At 49.8% G+C, this 19,768-nt stretch overlaps 2 protein-coding genes across 5 annotated transcripts in view; one reads left to right on the top strand and one right to left on the bottom strand.

Annotated features, from left to right (window-relative positions):
- Window positions 1–1,760, top strand: part of Drep4 (DNA fragmentation factor-related protein 4) — a 30,022-nt gene extending 28,262 nt beyond the window's left edge. For all 4 annotated transcript variants that reach the window (XM_077675677.1, XM_077675676.1, XM_077675678.1 and 1 more), the window contains one exon: window positions 42–1,760. In XM_077675677.1, the coding sequence (XP_077531803.1) occupies window positions 42–234 (193 nt within the window). In that variant the 3' untranslated portion in view covers window positions 235–1,760. The remainder of the gene's footprint in view (window positions 1–41) is intronic.
- A 5,116-nt stretch (window positions 1,761–6,876) lies between these two features.
- On the bottom strand, window positions 6,877–19,756 carry LOC144144301 (cation-dependent mannose-6-phosphate receptor-like). The gene is made up of 6 exons (XM_077675680.1): window positions 19,550–19,756; window positions 19,203–19,378; window positions 19,003–19,112; window positions 11,242–11,390; window positions 11,045–11,171; window positions 6,877–10,839 (listed from the first exon to the last, which is right to left on the bottom strand). The coding sequence occupies exons 1-6, from the start codon at window positions 19,711–19,713 to the stop codon at window positions 10,708–10,710; spliced, it is 858 nt and encodes a 285-aa protein (XP_077531806.1). The 5' UTR covers window positions 19,714–19,756; the 3' UTR covers window positions 6,877–10,707.
- Window positions 19,757–19,768: the final 12 nt, after the last annotated feature.

A 19,768-nucleotide genomic window follows, 5' to 3' on the forward strand; every position in this document is an offset into this window, starting at 1 on the left:
GCAGCAGCCTTTCCTCCCCCCGGCCCTGTTGTGCTGCGCAGGGTGGAGCGGTCGAGGTCCGTCCTGCCCAGCTTGGGCCAGGCCGTGCGGGAGGCCCGCGGCCGGGCCCTCAACGCCGACTACTTCTATCGGCTGCTCTTCACCACGGACAACCTCAAGCTGGTGCACCCCGTGTGCCACGTCAAGGCCGAGCACGCCGGCTGCCACTGTGACCCCCGCCGCTGGTACCAGTGAGCGAGCCCCCTCACCAGGGCTCTGCCTCCAACATTCACGACCATGTGTGCCACATATCACCACTGCAGGGGCCGTGCTGCAAACATGCCGTCAAAGATGCCTTCTCTCAACTGTGCATTCCTGCCGTCGTCGTGTAACACTGGCTGCTGTGAGGCTGGCTGTGACGCGGCAGCAGCACCGCCATCGAAGGCTGCAGCCGAGCAGTGCCTCTGGCTCGGCTGGTAGAAGATGCTGGTGCTTCGGCTAGCTTATTCCAGGCGACTCTCGTTGACATTTGTGCTGTCTTTGCAGGGACCATTGTAGATCTCCACCATCCATCGTACGAGCTTCGTCAAGTGTGTAGATTTACCGTGTCGCTCGCAAGGTGTGGATAGCACTACCCCAAAGCAGGAAGCAGCCTTTTCTGCAGGCATATATGCTGCATGTGTGCGACAGCCGTAAGCACAAACCGACGTGACACGGCTGTGGTCGCTACAGCTTGTCGCTGCTCACCAGGCTGAACTCTAGGGAAAAGGAATGGTGGTGTGGTGAAGGCTTCTTCGACGGATCCCCACCCATGTTGCTGGTGAAAGTGGCAAATAACTGCTGCGTGCTAAGCCTGAAGTTCCCCAAGTGAGCCCGCCACAGAGGGGCCTGTTTTTCCACCATGGCTTTGCATGTAAGGAATGCAAGCAGGCCCCAAGTCGTTGGTAGAAACCTTTCTCAAGAACTTGCCGTGTTGTGTATGGGATGCGCATTAGGAGGTCTCAACGCCAGTCTCTTACGAGCCAGGGTGCGTGGGATTCTCAAACTATGTTGCCACCACCCCCGAGTCGGGTACTGCCTGCCCCCTGCAGGGAGAGGCCCCTTCCGACAGCTCCACATCAGCATGCCAAAAGGCCCTGCAAAGCTTTCAGATGGAATTGACATCCGCACCGATTCCAAACCGGACCAGCACCAAACGGGCCTCGCGTGGCATTGTCCAGCGTGACCCGACTTTGATGGCTCCGTTGCAAAACATACACGCTCTCCAGAGCCTCCCACTGAAGCCGAGCTGCATGGCTGCTGCATCTCTTCTCCACTGCCTTCCTGCACTGATATCCTCGGCGGCTCCAAAACTGCTGTTGGGGAGTTGAACCAGGCCTCCTGTCCACCAGACTTGCCCACCTCCTGCAGCCAGACCAGGCTCGTCAAGCGCCCGGCGAGGGTATCTCACGGAGCCCAGCCGAGATGCTCATTAACGAGACTTGTGCCAGTGCTGCTCTCAACCCTCACATCTTCTCAAAATGGATTCACCCTGGAAAGTCGGCACCCCCACGTTGCCCGCACTGTTCAGAGACATCCTTCACGGACCTAAACCACCTAATTTGGCACTGCTCTGCATTTGCAGGCCATTGCTACATTAGTGAATGTGCACTCCCCAGTGGATGTTCACGAGATGATCTGCCATGCCGTGACCCCAGTTTCCTCGCCGCACTATGCACCTTTAACAGCAGAGCCGTTTAAAGAGGCCATGCAGACAAAATAAAAGTTTGTTTTGCTCAAAAGATTCCATGTTTTATAGTGCCCCGAGCACTTGTCCGGCAGCAAACGATGCTTCGTTCACTGAGAAATTAATGAATTTAAGTTAGAATTTTGGTTCTCCCTCCAAATCGTGTTTCATGATGTCTGTGATGATGTAACAAGGACAGGTGTTCGAGCGCACGTTAGTACGCCGTTTACTCTGCAGCGGCTGGCGGAAGGCCCTTTTTGACCATTACCATTAGTCCCCCTAGATAGCGCCTCCACACTGAGCAGGAGCTTCGTTTGACCGTATTTGTCACCTGGCTTGTTTTTGTTGCGGCAGGTAGGAATCATTGTGTGAAACATGGGGTATTCTCGACAAGCGGTCACGCAAGACAATGTCGCTCACACCAACCGGCCCGTGTCGTGCGAGACAACCCCAAAGCGCCAGAGTGCTGTGCAGCTACAACTAACAGGCATGGCTGGTACTTCTATGTTTTGTGCAATTTCCATTGTTTACCCCACCAATCTTACAGCTATAAAATGAAAATGCATTGCATCTAAGCAATACTAGCTCAGTCTGCAAGCCCTGCTGCACATGCGTTTGCATTTTCCGGCCTCAGCCAATCACTACGTCATCGGTTCTAGTGCGAGAAATGAAAGAGTGAATCACGTGGCCATTCTCTTTCTTTCCAGTTGTGCAGCTCATTTGAGCGAAGTTGATGCCAGAAGCGGTGCCAGTATGATTCTAACGAGGCAGTCTTTCAGATGAACCACACTTCTGTTTTGTCTGTGAGGTTTTTAGTCCCACCATATAGCGTTACCAGAAAGAAATACCGAGAAAAAAGACCGAGCACACGTGAGTGAGCGCCTCACCGCAACCATATGCATCGAATTTTTTGTGTTTTGACACGTCGTCCCGCATTGATGCGCGTCAGCGTGCATGACCAAAATGCATGGAGACGCAAGCTGATGCACGTGCACCGCCAACCTCTAGGCTCACCAGATATCAGTGTTGACATAGTGTCGGGAAGCATCGGAAAGCGGGCAGCAGCGTCCTGGCTTCCTTGCCATCTCGGGGTTCGGGGTAGTTTCGCTTAGCAGAAAATACTAATACATTTCCTTTTCTCTTCTGGCAGTCAGCTCTCTTGAGACAGAATTGCAAGCTGCTTTTGTTCGACAGCGCATATTCCATTCGTGGCTGGCTTGGCTTGCATCGAGGGGATCGGGCATCTGCGACAGCTTTTAATGAGTGAAATGAGGAAGCTTGTAGTATTGGCACGACGTGGCTTCTCTGCAAGATCATTGCGTGACAAAACAAGCATTATCAGTGCCAGAATTCTAGCTCATTTCGTTCTATTTGTGGCTAGCGTGGGTTGTGTAGGGCAGATCGGGTATCTGCGATAGTGTTTCTTAAGTGAAATAATAAGGGAGCTTTGGCTTGTAGTACAGTACAACCTCGTTATAACAGACCATGATAGTGATCGTGATTTCAGTCTGCTATAAAAGAAGTATGAACAATCCAAAAACTGTTACTACAGACTTTTACGGAATCATGGATGAAGTCTGTTATAACAAGAGTTTGAACTTTTCAACTGTCAAAAACAAATCACACAATAAAAGTATGCTGGTCATTTCTCAAGATTCAGGTACAACTTAAACAGGTTGGTATTTTAGGCCAACAAAACTTCAGGATGACTTGGGTTTGTCAGCAGTTTCATCCTCTTGTGACATTGTGAAGCACATCACAAAATCACATGAACGACTCTTTTTACATTTGCTGGGCTCCTGTTGTATGGCACCTTCTCAAACTTTTGATTCACTCATACTATTATTACTCTCTTTCTCGTCTCTTCAACCTACAGTTGCATTTCTATTGTCTTCACATGAATATAAATGAAATGCAAGTAAAGATCTCATGGCTAAGCTTGGAGATTTAGCCAGCTATAATGTATGAGGGCATACATTTTTTTGTTTCAATGATGTTACCTTTCATATATAAGCATCTTATCTGTTGCACTATAACACTTAAATTCTAAATCCTATCACTTGATTGCCATGACATCACACTTATGCATACTGCAAGTGGATGCAAGAAGTTTCACTTCTGTTAATTCACAATTATTTGTAATTGTTTCAAACTGTTTTCGTTTGATCACAACTGTGAGGTAGAAGCAAAAACTCTGAAAACGTACCTAACAAATGAATGGTTGGTTGCCTGCACTTGAAAAGTCCACTTTAGAGATGCAAAGGTGGACTTGTTAGCATTTCAAACTGGTCTGTTATATCCGAATGTATGTTGTAACAGAATCTGCAGTGAAGGAAGTTTAATCAATGGCACAGATAGGAAGACCAACCAAGCATTGCAAATCAGTATGTTGTATCCAAATATCTGCTGTAAGCAGATCTGTCGTAACGAGGTTACACTGTACTAGCATAATTGGCCTTGTCTGCAAAATTGGCACGTGAGAAAGAAGTGTGATATCAGAGCCAGAATTTCTCGTACACAGCCAAAAGTAGACACATCCAGCGTTTGCAGATGACCTCGGTTAGTATACCGCATTGGGGCCCTCCATGCATGCTTGGAGGAAGTGGCCGAGGGATTAAGTGCTCAGCATCTGGTTTGAAGGTCCGTGGTTCGAATCTTGGCAGGACCTCCTCTTAGCTGGTTCCCCCCCCCGGTGAGGGTCTGTCCTTTGTGCCTTTCGATCTACGAGTGATGTCCGACACTAACCTCAGTAGCGAGGCAGTGCTGAACTTGTTTCAGTTTGCGCTTTGAATTCATGAAGCATGCAATACGTAATGTCAAGGAAGGAAATCAAGTAGCAAGGAAAGTAGTTATTTGATGTGCATTTTTGCTTATTATGCTGTCTTTCTTGTGAAGATTTGATGGTGATGGCTTGAGATACATTTCGCAGCATTTATAAATTGACTGGAAAACATTCTTAGCAATCAGTAAAGACAGGCGAGTGTTTTTTCTTTATGACAAAGCTACGGTCCTGATGACTGCATTTTGACAAGCAAAAACAACTGCTCATATAAACGATCAAAAATAACGTGAAAAAAATGGCAGCGTTCGTACAAACGTGTCCAGCAACGCAAGTCGACGCAGCGGCTGATACGCAACTTTACCGGTCTCCTGTTTACTTGCCCTCTCCTGCGTATCAGTGTGTTGCCGATTCTGCGTCCATGCGGTTGGGCCGTTATGGGTTATTCAGTGGTCGGTATATCATGTACTGGTGGCGAAGATAGACACCAGTGCTTTGTTGAAGCATGCCCAGCATGCATCACCAGCGGAAATGCACTAGTCGGGGAGGAGCAGCGGGTTTCTTAGCTACAGTTACCACCTGAAGGTCAGTGCATCGCCTCCATTGTACCTGCACGGCACGGAGTCAGCAAGACTGTGCTGAGGAAGCTCTTTGTGTTGCAACCCCGCCTTTTCTTTTTGCTAAAAGAAGAGTGATGCCCGCAAAGGCACGCTTTTTGCCCGGTAGCCGAGCCAGAGCACGTTGAGCCAAACATTGCAAATAAAATATCTAAAAATGCCAGCGTCTCTTTCGGAAGCTGGGCAAGGTTCAACATTCCCTGTGTGCATCTGGAATATGTGAGCTCACCCGCTTATAACTTCGGGACAAACAAAACCTGTTTTTCAGCAGTGTTGTTACCCTCGGGTAAAGCTTGGTGCCAGGGTGAGTGGTTGCGCACCTGCGGGTGCGATGTCGTCCGCTGGCACACCACGTTCTACTTTGAGCTCTGGCGACGTAGTTCCACGCACAACCTGACGCCAACCTCGTAGTAGTGCCCCGACCTGCATGCCCTAGTTGTGGCCCTTGGGCAGTATGCCAATGCCACGGTGGACAGTGGAACTGCTCTCGAGGAATAACGGCGTCATTTACTCGCAAAGTACTCGTGCGGGGGGAGGGCTCTGGCAACAGGATTGCGGCGGGCGGCAGTGTCGTGGTGCCCGTGCAGCGTGCAAAGAAAGGACGGGAGAAGTTCTGCTGGACGTGGCCGCTTGTCGTGCAGCTTTCCCCTCTGCCCTGCCACCGAGCTGCTTTTTGGTGCGACGCGTGGGTGAGAGGTGGCCCCGACCGACTGCTCTGGAAGAGCCACAGGGCAGTCAGAGGGGCGGCCAAGCAGGGCTCTGCCTTGAGCCACTGGAAGGGAGCCGCCGGTGCCCGATCCCAGAATGCCAGCTTCGCAAGTGCACAGTCTCCCAAGCCAGCCGAGGGGCACGGAAGCCACGGATCGGAGCAGGAACCCCAGACTGCCCTGCATGGTTTTTGTGGACCACGTCGTGCTGTGGCTGCGGGGGAACCTTGGCCCTGGCGTCGCAGATGGTTCATGTGTGCACAAGTCGGTTGGCATTCACAGCCGAGGCCGTTAGAAACCAGGGAAGGAGGGAGAGATCATTTCAGTGGACTGACCGCCACTGGGCTATGTCTGTGGGGAGAAAATGAGCGCTGCATGGTTACCTGAAGGCCAGGGTAGCCTTCCTTTTTCTGCACGGGGTAGATTAAAAATTGTTTTGTCAGAAGACAGCAGCGTGTGAGGCATCTTGGTGCACAAGAGATTTGATGACTCGGGAAAGGTGGGATGGTAGGCAAGGTGGAGGTCTTGTGTGTTGTGCTGCTACGGAAAAAGAATTGACCATTGCAACTACAGCAGTGACGGCTGGCAGCTCAGTTCCACCTCCTCCTCCATGCCAAGGGGGAAGCGAGTGGCAGGCTTTGTTGCGAAGCAACCCGAGTGTGGCCGCCGGGGGCAGAGGGGCTTTGCCTGCTCGCGGCCACACAGCAGGAAGGTGCTACTGTGACTGCCGTCGAGCCCCTCTCGCAGTTTTCCCAGTGCATAAAACCAGCACAGCACGGTGGCGCCACGCACACTTGGGCAGTGGCCATGTTGGGGAGAGACCCCTTTTATTGTTGCGCCTAACATCAAGGACAGTTGGCGCGCACTGTAGTTTCCCGTCCGTGCACTCGCCCCTGATGGGGTTTCCACCACCTGCTTGCTCAGGCTGTGCTTGTGAGCAAAAGTGCCAGTCGGCGTAGAGATGCAATCGTATGTGCTGTACAGCGCTGAAGGGAACACATTTGCACTACCTTTTCTGGGTGTGTGTGTGTGTGAGAACATTGTTGTGCGCAGTGCAGGAAACATGCGTGGAATGCAATTCCCATTTATTATCCACGAAGTCGTAGCAGGCCACCGCCAGGCAGGTGTCTCGCAGGCGCTGTCCAGTTACACGGGCAGGCCAAAGATGGATGGCTGCCAGCACAACACTGTGGTTGCCCAGTCCACTGGAGACATCGAAGCACCGAATAATGGCCCCCCGTTCGTCCGTGCCAGCAAATTGCACCGACATCTTTTCTGGCCTCGCAATACTTGCAGGGTCCATGCATTCGACCAACTCGGTTCCTCCATACCCCGCTGCAATTTTGTTCAATGGGAAATGCTGCTGGTGTCGCCTGGGACCACCGAGCCAGAATATCCACGAGGGGAAATGGCCCATTGCGGCAAGGGCGGGCGGGCGACGAGGTAATGTCGCAATGAAAACCAAGGCTGACTGCAAAGCTGTGACTGCGGAGGGGGAGGCTCCTGATGGATGAAATGATGGCGGCCGCGGAGCTTCTTCACCCACGGCAGATGCCGCTAGCTTATCCAGGGACAACTGCTTGCAATGTTATCTGGCCGTGCTAGAAAGCCTCGTTTCCCCTCCTGTCTAGTTCTTCCCCTCCTGTCTAGTCCTGGGACCCAGTGTCTTGATGGGCGGATTTCAAGTGACCCACCTACTGTGCCGTCACACAACATGGAAAAAGCCCCACAGCACACTTGGGCTAGCAGCCAAAAGTGGGCAGCCAGTACTCGGCACCAGGGCGAATAAATCGCACATTCGAAAATGACCAAGCCGAGCAGGGCACTGCCTCGAACTTGCTCTTGCTTCGGCTGACAGAAGTGACTCGAACAGGGTGACCCGAGCTCACCAGGGCCCTCAAGAAATGGCAGGCATGACTTGTTCAACCCGACGAGCCTTGCGAGGGAGCCACCCAGGAGAGGGTGGCAGCATTCGATTCCACTGCCTCATCGGCACAAACTTTTTATTTGAGCTCTAGCCGCAATCCCACAAGGTGGTTAGCACCGGCCAATTACACCCACCGGACAGTGTCCCAAGCCATGAGCGAGGAAGGGGCTGGCGAGTTGTTGCTCTTGGTTCTAAACTCACTGGACCAGAACTGACATTGTTACCATTTCGATTGGAGTGAGGTTTTCTTCACAGTCCCCATAACTCGCATTAGTGCTGGCAATGTGAAACAGAAGCTCTCATGTGGCACAGCTACTTTGAACACAGTCGAGGGGGGAGAACAGTGACAATAGAACTACAATGTGAAAAACACCACAGCTTGTTCTCGTATGACTAGCATTGAATGCGCGAGAAATACCAAGGCACCAAATCCCAGTGTGCTGCCAATTGGCAATGAGCCAGTGTCGTGAAAACGCCCAAAATGTGCGTCTGCTGCCACAGGGTGCCAACTTGGTGTCGCACTTCACACGATCATGCAACATCCCACACTGAAGAGGTGCTTTAGAACAAAAACAAACATCAACTTTGGCAAAAGGACCCACAGGGCTCGTGACAATACTCCATGTAAACAACGCGTGTTGAATAGTGCCGCTACTTAAGGAAGCAAAAGCAAAACACTGAACCTAGTTCATTACTTACACCACTCTAAATGACTTTTTTTTTTGTGCTTTGCCCATAGTTGGCCTTGCACCATAAAAAAAGAAAAAAGCAATCAGCATCAGCAGTACCTACTGCAAATTTCAGTGTACTCGAACCTCAACAGAGGGAGCCCCATTTGTGTGGCCCTGGTACTTGTGGAGGAGCTCTAGGCACGTCAGCGTGGCTTTCTACGCGAGTTGCTGGTGGTGGAGCGAGAAAGTCTTCTTGAGAAACCGCAACGGCACTTGTGAATGGAACAAACAGCCTATTCTCGTATCACCCTCCTCGCTAAGCCTTTTAAACCAAAATGACGTGCCACAATGTATGCAGTTCAGTGTGCAGAATGCGTACAACCTATGCAAATAAAATAACCGCGTTGCAGGCAAAACACACCTGGAGGGAGGCGAGGGAATTGAACCACACGTGCGATGCTCTCTCCCCCCCACTTTCAGAGGCGTCTGTGCGCGCTCCGTGCAACGAAAAACACCTCTAACCGTGTGCACGCCCAAAACAACCGTTTGTGTAAGAAACTTACTTGAGGCTTCACTGTGCAGTTTGAACACCCCACATGCATCATTTCACTACTTGGCGTAGTGGTGAGCAGATGGGACCCAAAACGCCCAGACACCATAACGATGATGAGCTCCCCGCCCCCCAAAACATTTTTTAAAAGTCTGACTTTCACCCACTCAGTGGTTCACAGAGTAAAACCTCGATATAGCAATCCTGACATCCGCAATGTGACAAAGTTGCAAAGGATACGTAACCTAATGCCTGCAGGATATGTTTAATTCCAATATAACGAAGTGACTGTTGCTGCAGTTTCAATACAACGAAGCCTCTCGATTTCAAGAAAGGTTACCCGCAAGGACCTGATGACTGCGGAAAAAGCATTGCGGGCACGAGCGGCCTGGGTAGTAACCCACGCCTCCGCTCTGCCCCAAGAGGGAGGCCTTGTGTGGCTGCCCATCAGGGGAACGGCTCGGCTGAGCACGCCCCCGTGTGGCCAGCCAAGCGCCAGGATGGAGCTACGGGCAAGAAAGGGGGTGGTGGTGCGGAGGACTAGCGAGGGCCATCAGCGTGGCACCCATTTGGCCGATCCAGGCGCTTTGAAACCGGGCAATTCCAGAACTAAGCGGCTGTAACAGCGAGTGTAGCTGAAGAACGCAACAGCGCAGAGGGCAATGAAGGAGCTAACAATTAGGTCAGCCTTGGAAAGCACAGAGGTGCCGGGTCATTCCTAACGGTGCCACTCGGGACTTGCATCCTTGCTACTGAAAAGCAACCTCCAAGTGCATGCTACACAACATGGCTGGGCTGCAATTTGGGCCTATGGATGCACCGCAAGGCCATCTCTGACAGCAAAATAAGGTCAGATCACTTTCGGACAAAATAAAGCGGCTCTGGAAATGAATCCTGGCAAGCGGCAAGTACACTGACCACGTTTCTGCATGCTAGGTGTAGAATTTTGGTGCAATCAAATTTCAATGTAATAAAGTAAAGTGCCATTCTTATGGCTTGGTTGCATCAAGGTTTAACTGTATTTTGTTTGTAGCACAGCAGATGCGAGCAATGGGCCAAACGCAGCCCTGTGCCACAGTGCGCACCATCGTCACAGCAGAGAGGATGGTGTGGGGGTAAACAGCACCCATGGAATGCACTGTTCGCCGCCAAAAATACCCGCAACCTGGCGGAAAAAAAAGCTCGGAGAGCATTCTAGACATTGAAGTAACTGAACGTTTGCCATGTGCTCTTGTCCCTTCGAGCTTCCAGTAAACGAAAGGCAAAAGCCCAAAGTATGAAGTGAAGTTAACTAAAACAAAAGTAGTTCAGCATTTCAAATGGAAAGCAACTCAATTTCAGTTCTCCCCTGAATCGAAGTTGTGCTAGAGTTTAAAAAAAAAAAAAAATGCAGTAATGAACAAGAAACGCACGAGTGCTATGCCCGGAAACATCACCACCTGGCAAGTTTGCGTGGAATTAATCGGCGCTTGCTTGTCCATTGTAACAGCACATCAACGGAAAACCCTAGAGACTTGGTGCGTGACAAAGAAAACAACAAGAAACTAGTCACTCTGTGTTCGCTTGACCCACACCTGCCATAGCATCATGGGGAATGCCCGTTAGCAGCTTGACAACAACTGGTTACATCCGAGGACAAGGCATACACGCTCTGACATGGCATGCAAACAGGCGCTGTTTGCTCTGCCACACCGGACAGCAGAGATCCTCGATGTTTCCCCCCGAGGCCAGCCAGGAGGAGGGAGCTCCCACTACATGGTCAGCAGCTGGTCATCTCGGTCCTCGTCCGGACGCAGTGGCCGGTCATCGATGTCCCGGTAGGAGCGGTGGTCGTCCGAGGGGTCGCCGCACGCGTGGCACCGGCAGATGTAATTGCACCCATCCTGATGGGGGAGGGGTGCGCTTTAAAATCGGGGCTGGCACATTTTCTCTTTCTAATCAGGTAAATGCAGCAGTATGCAGAGAGTGCCGTTGCAGTGCAATGCACAGGGAGGGGCCAACAAAGGCAGCCCCCGGCCCGCAGCGCACGCAACGAGCGAGCTGTCCTCCAAAAGGGACAGTGCATCCCACTGCGGAGCGTTCACTCACAGCCTGGAGATTTCCGCAGTCCTTCCAGAAGCTGTAGTTGGGAATCTGCTCCAGGCCCTTGGCTCCGACCACAATGCGCTTGTACAGGAAACCCAACAGGAGGTAGCCGCCAGCCGCGGTGAAGAACCTGCAGCCACGAGGAGTTCTCTGCCAGTGAGCTGCACGACACGGTTCCCAGATCACTTTCGGGGACTCACAGAATGCAGAAGACGGCCCCGCCACTGAGGCCTCCCCGGTGGTGCTGCCCGTGCTTCTCCTCGGAGCAGGCCACGCTGCTGCTCAGCACAAACAGGTAGGAGCACTGCGTCTCGCCAGGCCGGCCGCTGGTGGCCATCTCCAGGGCGCCCTGCGAGGGGACGGCCGCCAGTCGGACACAAAACGAGGGCTCTTCAGAGCTGCTGGTGACTCGGAAGGCCTGCAAAGCCTCGCTTCTGGCCATTTCCATTTTTTCATGACGTCACAAGGAGCTCTATTTCCAACTTCATTCCAATGTCACCACCCTCCTGAGTGCTGCTTACTGGCTTTCCTTTTTGTCACAAAAATTGGAAGCCAATCATAAAGGATGCTTTTTTTTTTGTTCGTTTGTTTACGCACTCGCGGTACGGTGGTGCTTAGGCCATCAAACCCCGCCCCCTACACACCACCCCTGTCAAAGCTTTCACAGGTGATGCTGCCGCCTGAAAGAAAGTGCACGGCCTCTGCGATCGGCTGCCGGCCCCGCACCGTTGCTCCGGCCGTCCTGTTTGGTGCGTCCCCCAGCAAAAACTCTGCAACGTGCCACAAGATGGCTGTGTTAGCCGATGGTTCGGCCGCTCGCACCAACTCCCCTGAATGGCTTGGCGGCTGGGTGTCATCGCTGTTGTAATTCCTCTGAACTCTCCTGCGGGCATCAATTTTGATGAATTAAGAGACCTGACAATGAAGGACGACCCCAACCTCAAGAGTGGTGCGAGCATGCGGAGTGGCAGCAGCACTTTCTCGGAAATTATTTAGAGTTATTATAGATAGTTATTTGTGGTGATGAACCAGTTTGTGGTTGCCATGCCATATGTTGTTGCCATGCTCACCGATCAGGCCCCATAGCGCAAGAGACTAAGATCCAGGCTACTGCAATGCAAAGTGAAATTTTAACCGCTTCTATGTGAAATGTTCCACCACACTGAAATGTTTTCTGCTTGTGACGGCATGCAAATGCTTCAAGATCCTTGCTACATTTGTGAATAAAAGTGCTGGGTATACTGGGTCCACTCTTTGAAGGATTACGAGCGGAGCAGCAGAGTGCAATCCAAGGAGTGCATGAAACAAACACGTTGTTTGTAATTTGTGACTGAACGTACGCTTCCTAGTTAATTGGACTCATGAAACTTGGAGGGACCAGTTTATTCCAGTGGACAAACATGCATCCTTGTGTTTCCCTCTCGTAGATGCATTGACAGCAATCAGGAATTTTAACTTCACTGTGAACTATGCAATGGCGACAAGCAGAAAAGAAAAATGTAATGTTCGAGTCGTCTGCGCTGCTAATTGTCGCATACCTAATTTGTTTCAGGATAGTATTGATAAAGCAAAAGTTACAGCCCCATACACTCCCCGTATACAGCCATGTAGAGCAGACGGGAATTCTGCAACATTAGAAGGTCCCTGTAAACTAATTACGATAATTAAATAGAGCAGTGTAATGATGGAATCGCCCTAGCGGCCAATTTATTTATGATTTTTGGAGGATACCGAGATTAGATGGACATATACAGAGCAAGCGCAACAAAGTTGGCTTTACCGCAAGATAAATGCTTTCAACGTGAGTTTTTTTTCTAGACACCTTGTCGACGCACACAGTTTTTGGTCGGAACCTAGCCTGTAACATTTTACATCTAAAAACATTCACACATACACTTTGTGCACTTGCAAGGATACGAATGCATTTTATTTTAAACTATGTGATCCTCAATGTCTAATGGTAGGCCCATCAAAATTGTGTCACCTCTATTTCTACAATGTATTAGTCATCAGAGGGATATGTCTTCCGTATATATGATGTGTCGCAACAGTTGAGGAGGCATCGATTAGGAGCAGTTGTAGCTGCAGCGACAACTTGCCTCTTTGTACGCCTTGCGTCTTCTTGCAAGGTCCACCTCCTGTGGTCGCCCATGTTTCACAGCTTCCGCTGAAAACTGTGAGCCTAAGTACCAGTCTATAAGGCTACAACACATTCACTGGCCGTGTTGCAGGGAATGAACGTTTGACTGGTGATCTGCCGGCTCGAAATTCCCCTGCCTGAGCCGAATTCGCCGAGTTTTCATCAATTTTATTTTCTTTGTGCGGTCTGCCATTTGTGGAACCATATCTCGCTCACGTGGACCCTTGACTTCGGATTTTTTTCTAGCCAGGTATTTAATGCTTCTGCAGTGATTACATACACAAGCCATGCACCTCCTGTACTGTCCCGTCCCGCGCAAATGTGGCAGGTAACTTAAGTGTGAACAGAAATGACTAATATTCAAACCAAACATGAAAGCTCATATAGTTACTTCTCAGATGTGCCCTGAAATCAGTAATGAAAAGTTATTGTATTTTAGGTATCCATGCCAATTACAGTGATTATTTTGCTCGCCAGTGGGCAACGAAATACCTCTAAGAATGGAATAAAAACGTGGTGCATCTAAGTTAAAGTTTATTTTTGTTTATTGCCGCTAAGATCGAACGCGTAACATTGCATAACGACATGTGCCACAGAGATTACAATGTCGTCCAGGAATCATTCAACATAACCGCTTCCTGCGTTTTTCAGTCTCCTTGGCATACAGCAGGCGTTACCTCCAATAAACATTGACTGGAATGCCAGAAAAGAGAGTGGCCACCCATTGCGGGGACGAGGCAGTCACACAGATCCCAGTCTCAACTTAATAGCCTTGGCTTGACAGAACTGCATTACGGCCAGATGCCCGCACAAGAAATAACAATACCTATTTACGAGTTGGACATCATTTAAACGTGGGAATTTTCTCAATGGAGGTATTATTGGAAGGACATTCTGTGGAGAGCGCAGTATCGGACAGTGCATGTGAAATAAATCCGTCTAGTCGCAACCATAGCTGACATTAATGAATCGCAAGGTGCTATAACATTGCTTTCCATTCCTAAAAGCAGCTATGGCTGTTTATTTTTGTCATACGGAGTGCAAAAGTCATCAAGAGGACTGCCGCGGCACGGATGGCTGCTGCCTGCAACCACCACCAGCGCCGCATGGTGGAACGGCCCCTTGGGAATTACGCTCTCTCCGCCCGAATCGGCCGGCTGGAGCAACGGCCAATCGCAGAGGCCATGGCGATTGGCCAATGATGTTGACGCCAATCTGGTTTCAAAGCCAACGAGGCTAATAATGCGATTCTGCCACTGGCTGTTGCACATGTGTGTGCAAGCAGTAAGTCGTTACAATAAACTCTCACATTCACTGGCATGCATCTTTAGACCTCACTTGTGCGCAAAGCGAAACACTGCAACGAAACGACAACTATAAAAAAAACCTACCGCCTTGCCTGGGGCCTCCTATTTTACAATGTCTGCTAGCTGACACTCGCGTCTTTTCGGCTCCAGTAAATCTTCCCCAATTCATTTAGTTCAAGTTTACATGTTTGTTTCATGGAGACACTCTGAAAAGCCACACCTATCCTGTTTCACGATGCATTTGCAATTCGTGCAGTCACAAACTGTGGGGTGGCGTTGCCCTTTTTCACAACAGTGCAGTCTGCTGGGCCAGTTGGTGGATTTGGACCCGCCGCGGTGTTGTGCTGCTGAGCACGAGGTCGTTTCCCGGCTGCCGCAGCCTCTTTTCTGATGGAGGCGAACAGCAAGAACACCTGTGTGTTCGAGATTTCAGCCCATGTTAAAGATCCCCACGTCGTGAAAATTAATCCAAAGCCCCCCACTAAGGCGCGCCTCATCGCCTGTGAAGCATCGGCGGATTAAACCCCGCAATCAATCAATCCAGTTGATGGATTTGGAAGGGCAGAAAGAGGAGAGGCAACACACACGCTGGACTAGCAACTGACATTTACCTGAAAAAATCGTACAACCTGCAAGCAATCCATGCCAATGCATGAGCCAACAGTGCACATGCTTTGATGAAAACGCTGTCATTCTACATCACTTTTTTTTGTTCCCTCTTCAACTTCAGCTCAGCCTTGTAGGAAGGCGACCGAAAGAAACACTGACGCAACTTTCTTCCTGCTGTTGGCCACTGTAGAACACTTCAAGTATCTCCCTCTCTGTTTTTGTCCTGCTATCTTCGAGAACCGTCACACTTTCCAACAATGGCTCACACTTGCACTGATGACTGATAGGAAAGATGACCGGCTCCGTGTCACGCTTAAAAGGGAAAACCAAAGTGCGCAGGAGCTTGGTGAAAACAAGGAGAAAAGAAGGGTTGAGGTGATGCTTTGTGTTCACAAAGAAAACTGCCTCACGGCATGGTGTTTTCCACGCCGTGTAAGCAGTGCGGATGGTGCATGGAAAAAAGCGGGAAAAAAGAAATGTGCCTGCAAAACAATGCATGCCAAAAAAGATGTAGAGGATGAGGAAAGAGTCATTTTCAATATTCTGTTGAGGTGTGGGAAGGTCTATGTCAGCCAAACGGGCTGATGTGTCAATGGCCGGTTACGGGAGCACTGTGCATTGACCAGTCCTCAAGGATCCTGTCATCCTTCCCATCACTGTCGTCAGTGCAAGTGTGAGCCATTCTTTGGAAGTGTCACGATTCCTGGAAAAGGCAGGACAAGAAAACTGGTGCAGCTTCCACTAGTGGTGCACCTTCGTCAGCTGTTGCGCCTCACATGGACCTCCGGACTTGCGCTCAATTTTTCCAGGCTGGCAGGTCTGAATCGTTTTGTCCACAGGCCTTCACAGCTCTCCTAAAGTGGACCGCGTTAGCACAAGCCAGAACCTGCAGCAAGCGGCTGTGCTCCCCACTTCAGGAGCGAACGCAAGTGATAAACCACGCCACGAACGCTGGGCAGTGTGTTCTTGACGGTCGAGCTGGCCAACGCCGGGTGCTCCTCGCGAGGCTCACGTGCGCTCAGCATTTTTTCCTGGTATTTTTCCCTGCAGTCTCCTCACGAGGCAAAAAGCCCACAGGCAAGCCTAGGTGACGCCAAGCGCTCTGCACGAGGCGCACACTCACATGCGCCTGGCATTTTTTCCCGTTCTTTCTCGTAACGCTCGGCGGCGGAACCAAAAGCTTAAGGGGGGACACTGCTCTTAAAAAAACTTTTTTAATTTTTGAGTAAACTCTGTGAAACTTGTCAGCCTTGCTGCTTTTCCTCCACTGTTTTCAAATATGGCATTATTTTTTTAGTTGGTCAATTAGGTCCCGAGATAATTAGAGGTAATTAACCATTTTTGGAGGAACAATAGACAAAACTGTGTTGGTCAGAAAACTGTAATCTTTACATTTTCCAACACTATGAACACTGGTGAGTGCAATAAGACAATCAGTTTTTTGATGCATCGCTTGGAACTAATTTTACAGCTCATTAAACCTTGGTGGCAACACTGGCAAGGAGCCATATTAAGTACCAACATCAAACACTGAAGTTTAATGAGCTGTAAAAATAGTTCCAAGCGATGTATAAAAAAACTGATTGTCTTATTGCACTCACCAGGGTTCATACTGTTGGAAAATGTAAAGATTACAGTTTTCTGACCAACACAGTTTTGTCTATTGTTCCTCCAAAAATGGTTAATTACCTCTAATTATCTCGGGACCTAATTGACCAACTAAAAAAATAATGCCGTATTTGAAATCAGTGGGGTAAAAGCAGCAAGGCTGACAAGTTTCACAGAGTTTACTTAAAAATTAAAAGAAATAGTTTGAAGAGGAGTGTCCCCCCTTAAAGGGACAATGAAGTGAATTTGCCAAACTCCTGTTTTGTTTGCATCGAATTGACTGGCTGAAACAAAGAAACAAACACGCTTTTCATCATTTATCTGGTTGATAAAGCAGTATTTAATTTATAAAGCTTGAAAGAAGAAACAACACCACGAGACGTTAGCGGCGGCCACAGCAACAGCAGTGACGTCCATACGAGGTGCTGCATGATTGGATAATGTCCAAGATTACAATTTAAACCAGTTTTGGTTTTGGGTCTATGAAACAACATGCTTAGCATCCAACATTATCTTTGGCTGAGCATTCTCGATATCTCAGAAATCAGCGTACCGCGCTTCTGCCATCTTGTCGCCTGTAAAATGCGTCAGATGACCTGCCAGTACGGCTTGGAGCCGTAACAATCACTAGCCGAGGCGTACGCTGTGAATTAACGCCCTCCACGTCACCGCAGACGCTCAAATGCAACGCGCTTAAGCCCCGAACTTTGGAGCTTGCCTCGAGAGGCATGTTTGCACCAGGTCAAGGGTCTGCCTGCAAGCAGTCGGTGCTTACGGCAACACCACGCCATGAGAACTCGACAGTGTGTCAGTGTCAGTCTGCACGAGTTCTGCGAACTTGCTCGTGGAGCAATGAACGTTACAGCACAAAAGCTCAATTCAGTATAGAAAATGTTACCCCAAAACAAATAAATCAACTTAAAAAAAAAAAATCGGGGACAAAACATCGCACTGTATGCTTCACACCACTCGGCCATGAGCTAGCGCTGTCAGGGGCGGACATATGAAGTATATACTGTCACGTAGCCAATGACGACGCAGTTGTTTTGAAGGGAAAATAAGTTTATTGGAGTGAACATGTGCTCCACAAACAACTCAAACAATACACCGCGGCGAAGCAGCAGCCAACAAAGTGTGTCGGCGAACAGGTGCTACGGCGTCTACTCTGCGGGCATTGATCTTCTGGCGCGGGTGTTTCTCGAACCGTCGAGTTACACAGAGAACACTGTAGATAAAGAAGACTATTCTAGGCTAGTGGCGTTAGGGCGAAACATTCTCCCTATCAAATGAAATAATCCGTGCAGCATAAGAAAGAAATGATGGAACGTGCACTTCACTCGGGACACAGATAACACAGCCCGGTGCAGCCAGGCGGTAAAAGCAAAAACTCCAATGCATGGTTCGCAGCAATATCGTATACCCAGTTTGCATTTTTACTTAGTTTTAGCATTACAAGCTGCTTGGATGACTATTTCTTGAATAACGCTCGTGCAGCAAGTGCTTCCTAAATTCCTACAATTGTCTCATTTCTAACGACTGCATTCCTTATGCAGAAAAGTGTTTGCAAATGTGTGGTCGTGCTGCAGACCGCTGTGCTAGTTCACCCAGCGCAAAAAGTGCTTCCTGCTCCTTGGTTTTACGCTGTATGATAAAAGATTCAGTAGATTTTCATTCCTTAGTACCTATATTAACTTCACTGACTCTTCTCCTGCCTTTAATTGGCCTCGGATTTTTCTACTAGCGTACCAGCCAGCGAAGCGTTGCATGTGTGCTTGTGTGGAGCTTGATGCAGTCCACAAACTAACAAACTAAGCGCACATTCTTCCAGGCACAAATCGTGTCGTGGGTTAGTCTGAACTGAGCGAACGAATTGCGACGACGCGCCGGTGGCCGGTCAGCTGCCTCTGTCGGAGGGTTGGCGAGCCACGCAGTAGCGCAGTGAAGCCCAGCCATCTCGTTTGAGCATCATACGAAATGTCACAGGAAATCAAGAAGGATGCAGAGAGGAAGACGTCAGTTGCTAGTCCAGCGTGTGTGTTGTGTCTTCTCTCCTTCGTGCTTTTTTCAGCCGGTTTTCCCAACCTTCACCCTGTTTCCACACTTGGCTTTTTCTGCATTATTGAGCAATTGCTGCTGTGCATTCTAATCTACCGAAATCGGTCAATTTGTATGCACACTGGCGTGTCGCCGTAATAAAACGCAAGTTACTTGTAATTTTTTTGTAACTGGTGCAGGAAATGCATATGCACAGCCAGCGAAGCTCCCCTGCACGTCAGTTTGTGCGTTAAAGGACTTACGTGGTGCACGTCAGGGCTGCAGAGGACAACCAACTGGACTTGCCGCGTCGAGTTCTCGCAGGAGCCATTGTAACGATCGCCGTTTCTGTACGTGACTAGCGTCCATCCGGCTGGAATGGGAGAAAGGCGGTTGGCGAGCAATCTGCTGTGTCCCCTGATCCGACGTCAATGCCCTGGCAGGTCGGTGCGATGATACTCACGGGCTCCAAGTAGCGTCGTGGCGTTCAGCTGGCCCAGCACTATTGTTTGGTTGGCCTTATCGCCGATGACATGTTGAACCGCTCCAACCTGGGGGGCAGACTTGTTCACGCTCGCGCAAACGCCGATTTCGAAAACACTCTTGAGCTTGCCATCTGGTCTGTCCTCAACCGTGAACCTGAAACACACCCAAAACACTCGTTGTGAGACCAGCACGCGCATCTGAAACGCGCGGAAGCACGAAACAGACTCATCAACTACCGATGAGGAGTACCGGTCAAATAAGATCGAAGATTTACATTCTGGCGTGTACAGAGCAGTGTAACACTCGCACAAAGTGAAAACTCACGTTTCACCCTTCAGGTCATGCAACCCTTCCAACAGCGCTTTCTCCGATTTAGAGTCCTTGTGGACCAGAGTGCAGCCCGGTGACTCGCCGCTTGTGCACGGCAGGCACACACAAAGTGCCAAAAGGACGCGTAAACGCTGCTTGTTTACGTAGCGTGAAAACATGCTTGCACGTTACTTGGCCCTGCTTGAGCACCAGGCTTTGGCTACTCTTGGATTT

Source organism: Haemaphysalis longicornis, unplaced genomic scaffold (genome assembly GCF_048455015.1).
Source record: "Haemaphysalis longicornis isolate Haplotype H1 unplaced genomic scaffold, Haemaphysalis longicornis Haplotype H1 scaffold_7, whole genome shotgun sequence".
NCBI lineage: Eukaryota > Metazoa > Arthropoda > Arachnida > Ixodida > Ixodidae > Haemaphysalis > Haemaphysalis longicornis.

Bases quoted from the DNA above. Each gene is read 5' to 3' on its own strand.
- LOC144144301 (XM_077675680.1), bottom strand. From the start codon at position 19,713: ATGTTTTCACGCTACGTAAACAAGCAGCGTTTACGCGTCCTTTTGGCA. The intron at 11,391-19,002 runs GTAAGTCCTTTA...GTCCCCTCGCAG, and splicing joins GCAGCCCTGACGTGCACCAC to GGCGCCCTGGAGATGGCCAC. The intron at 11,172-11,241 runs GTGAGTCCCCGA...TCGTGGCTGCAG, and splicing joins GGGGCCGTCTTCTGCATTCT to GTTCTTCACCGCGGCTGGCG.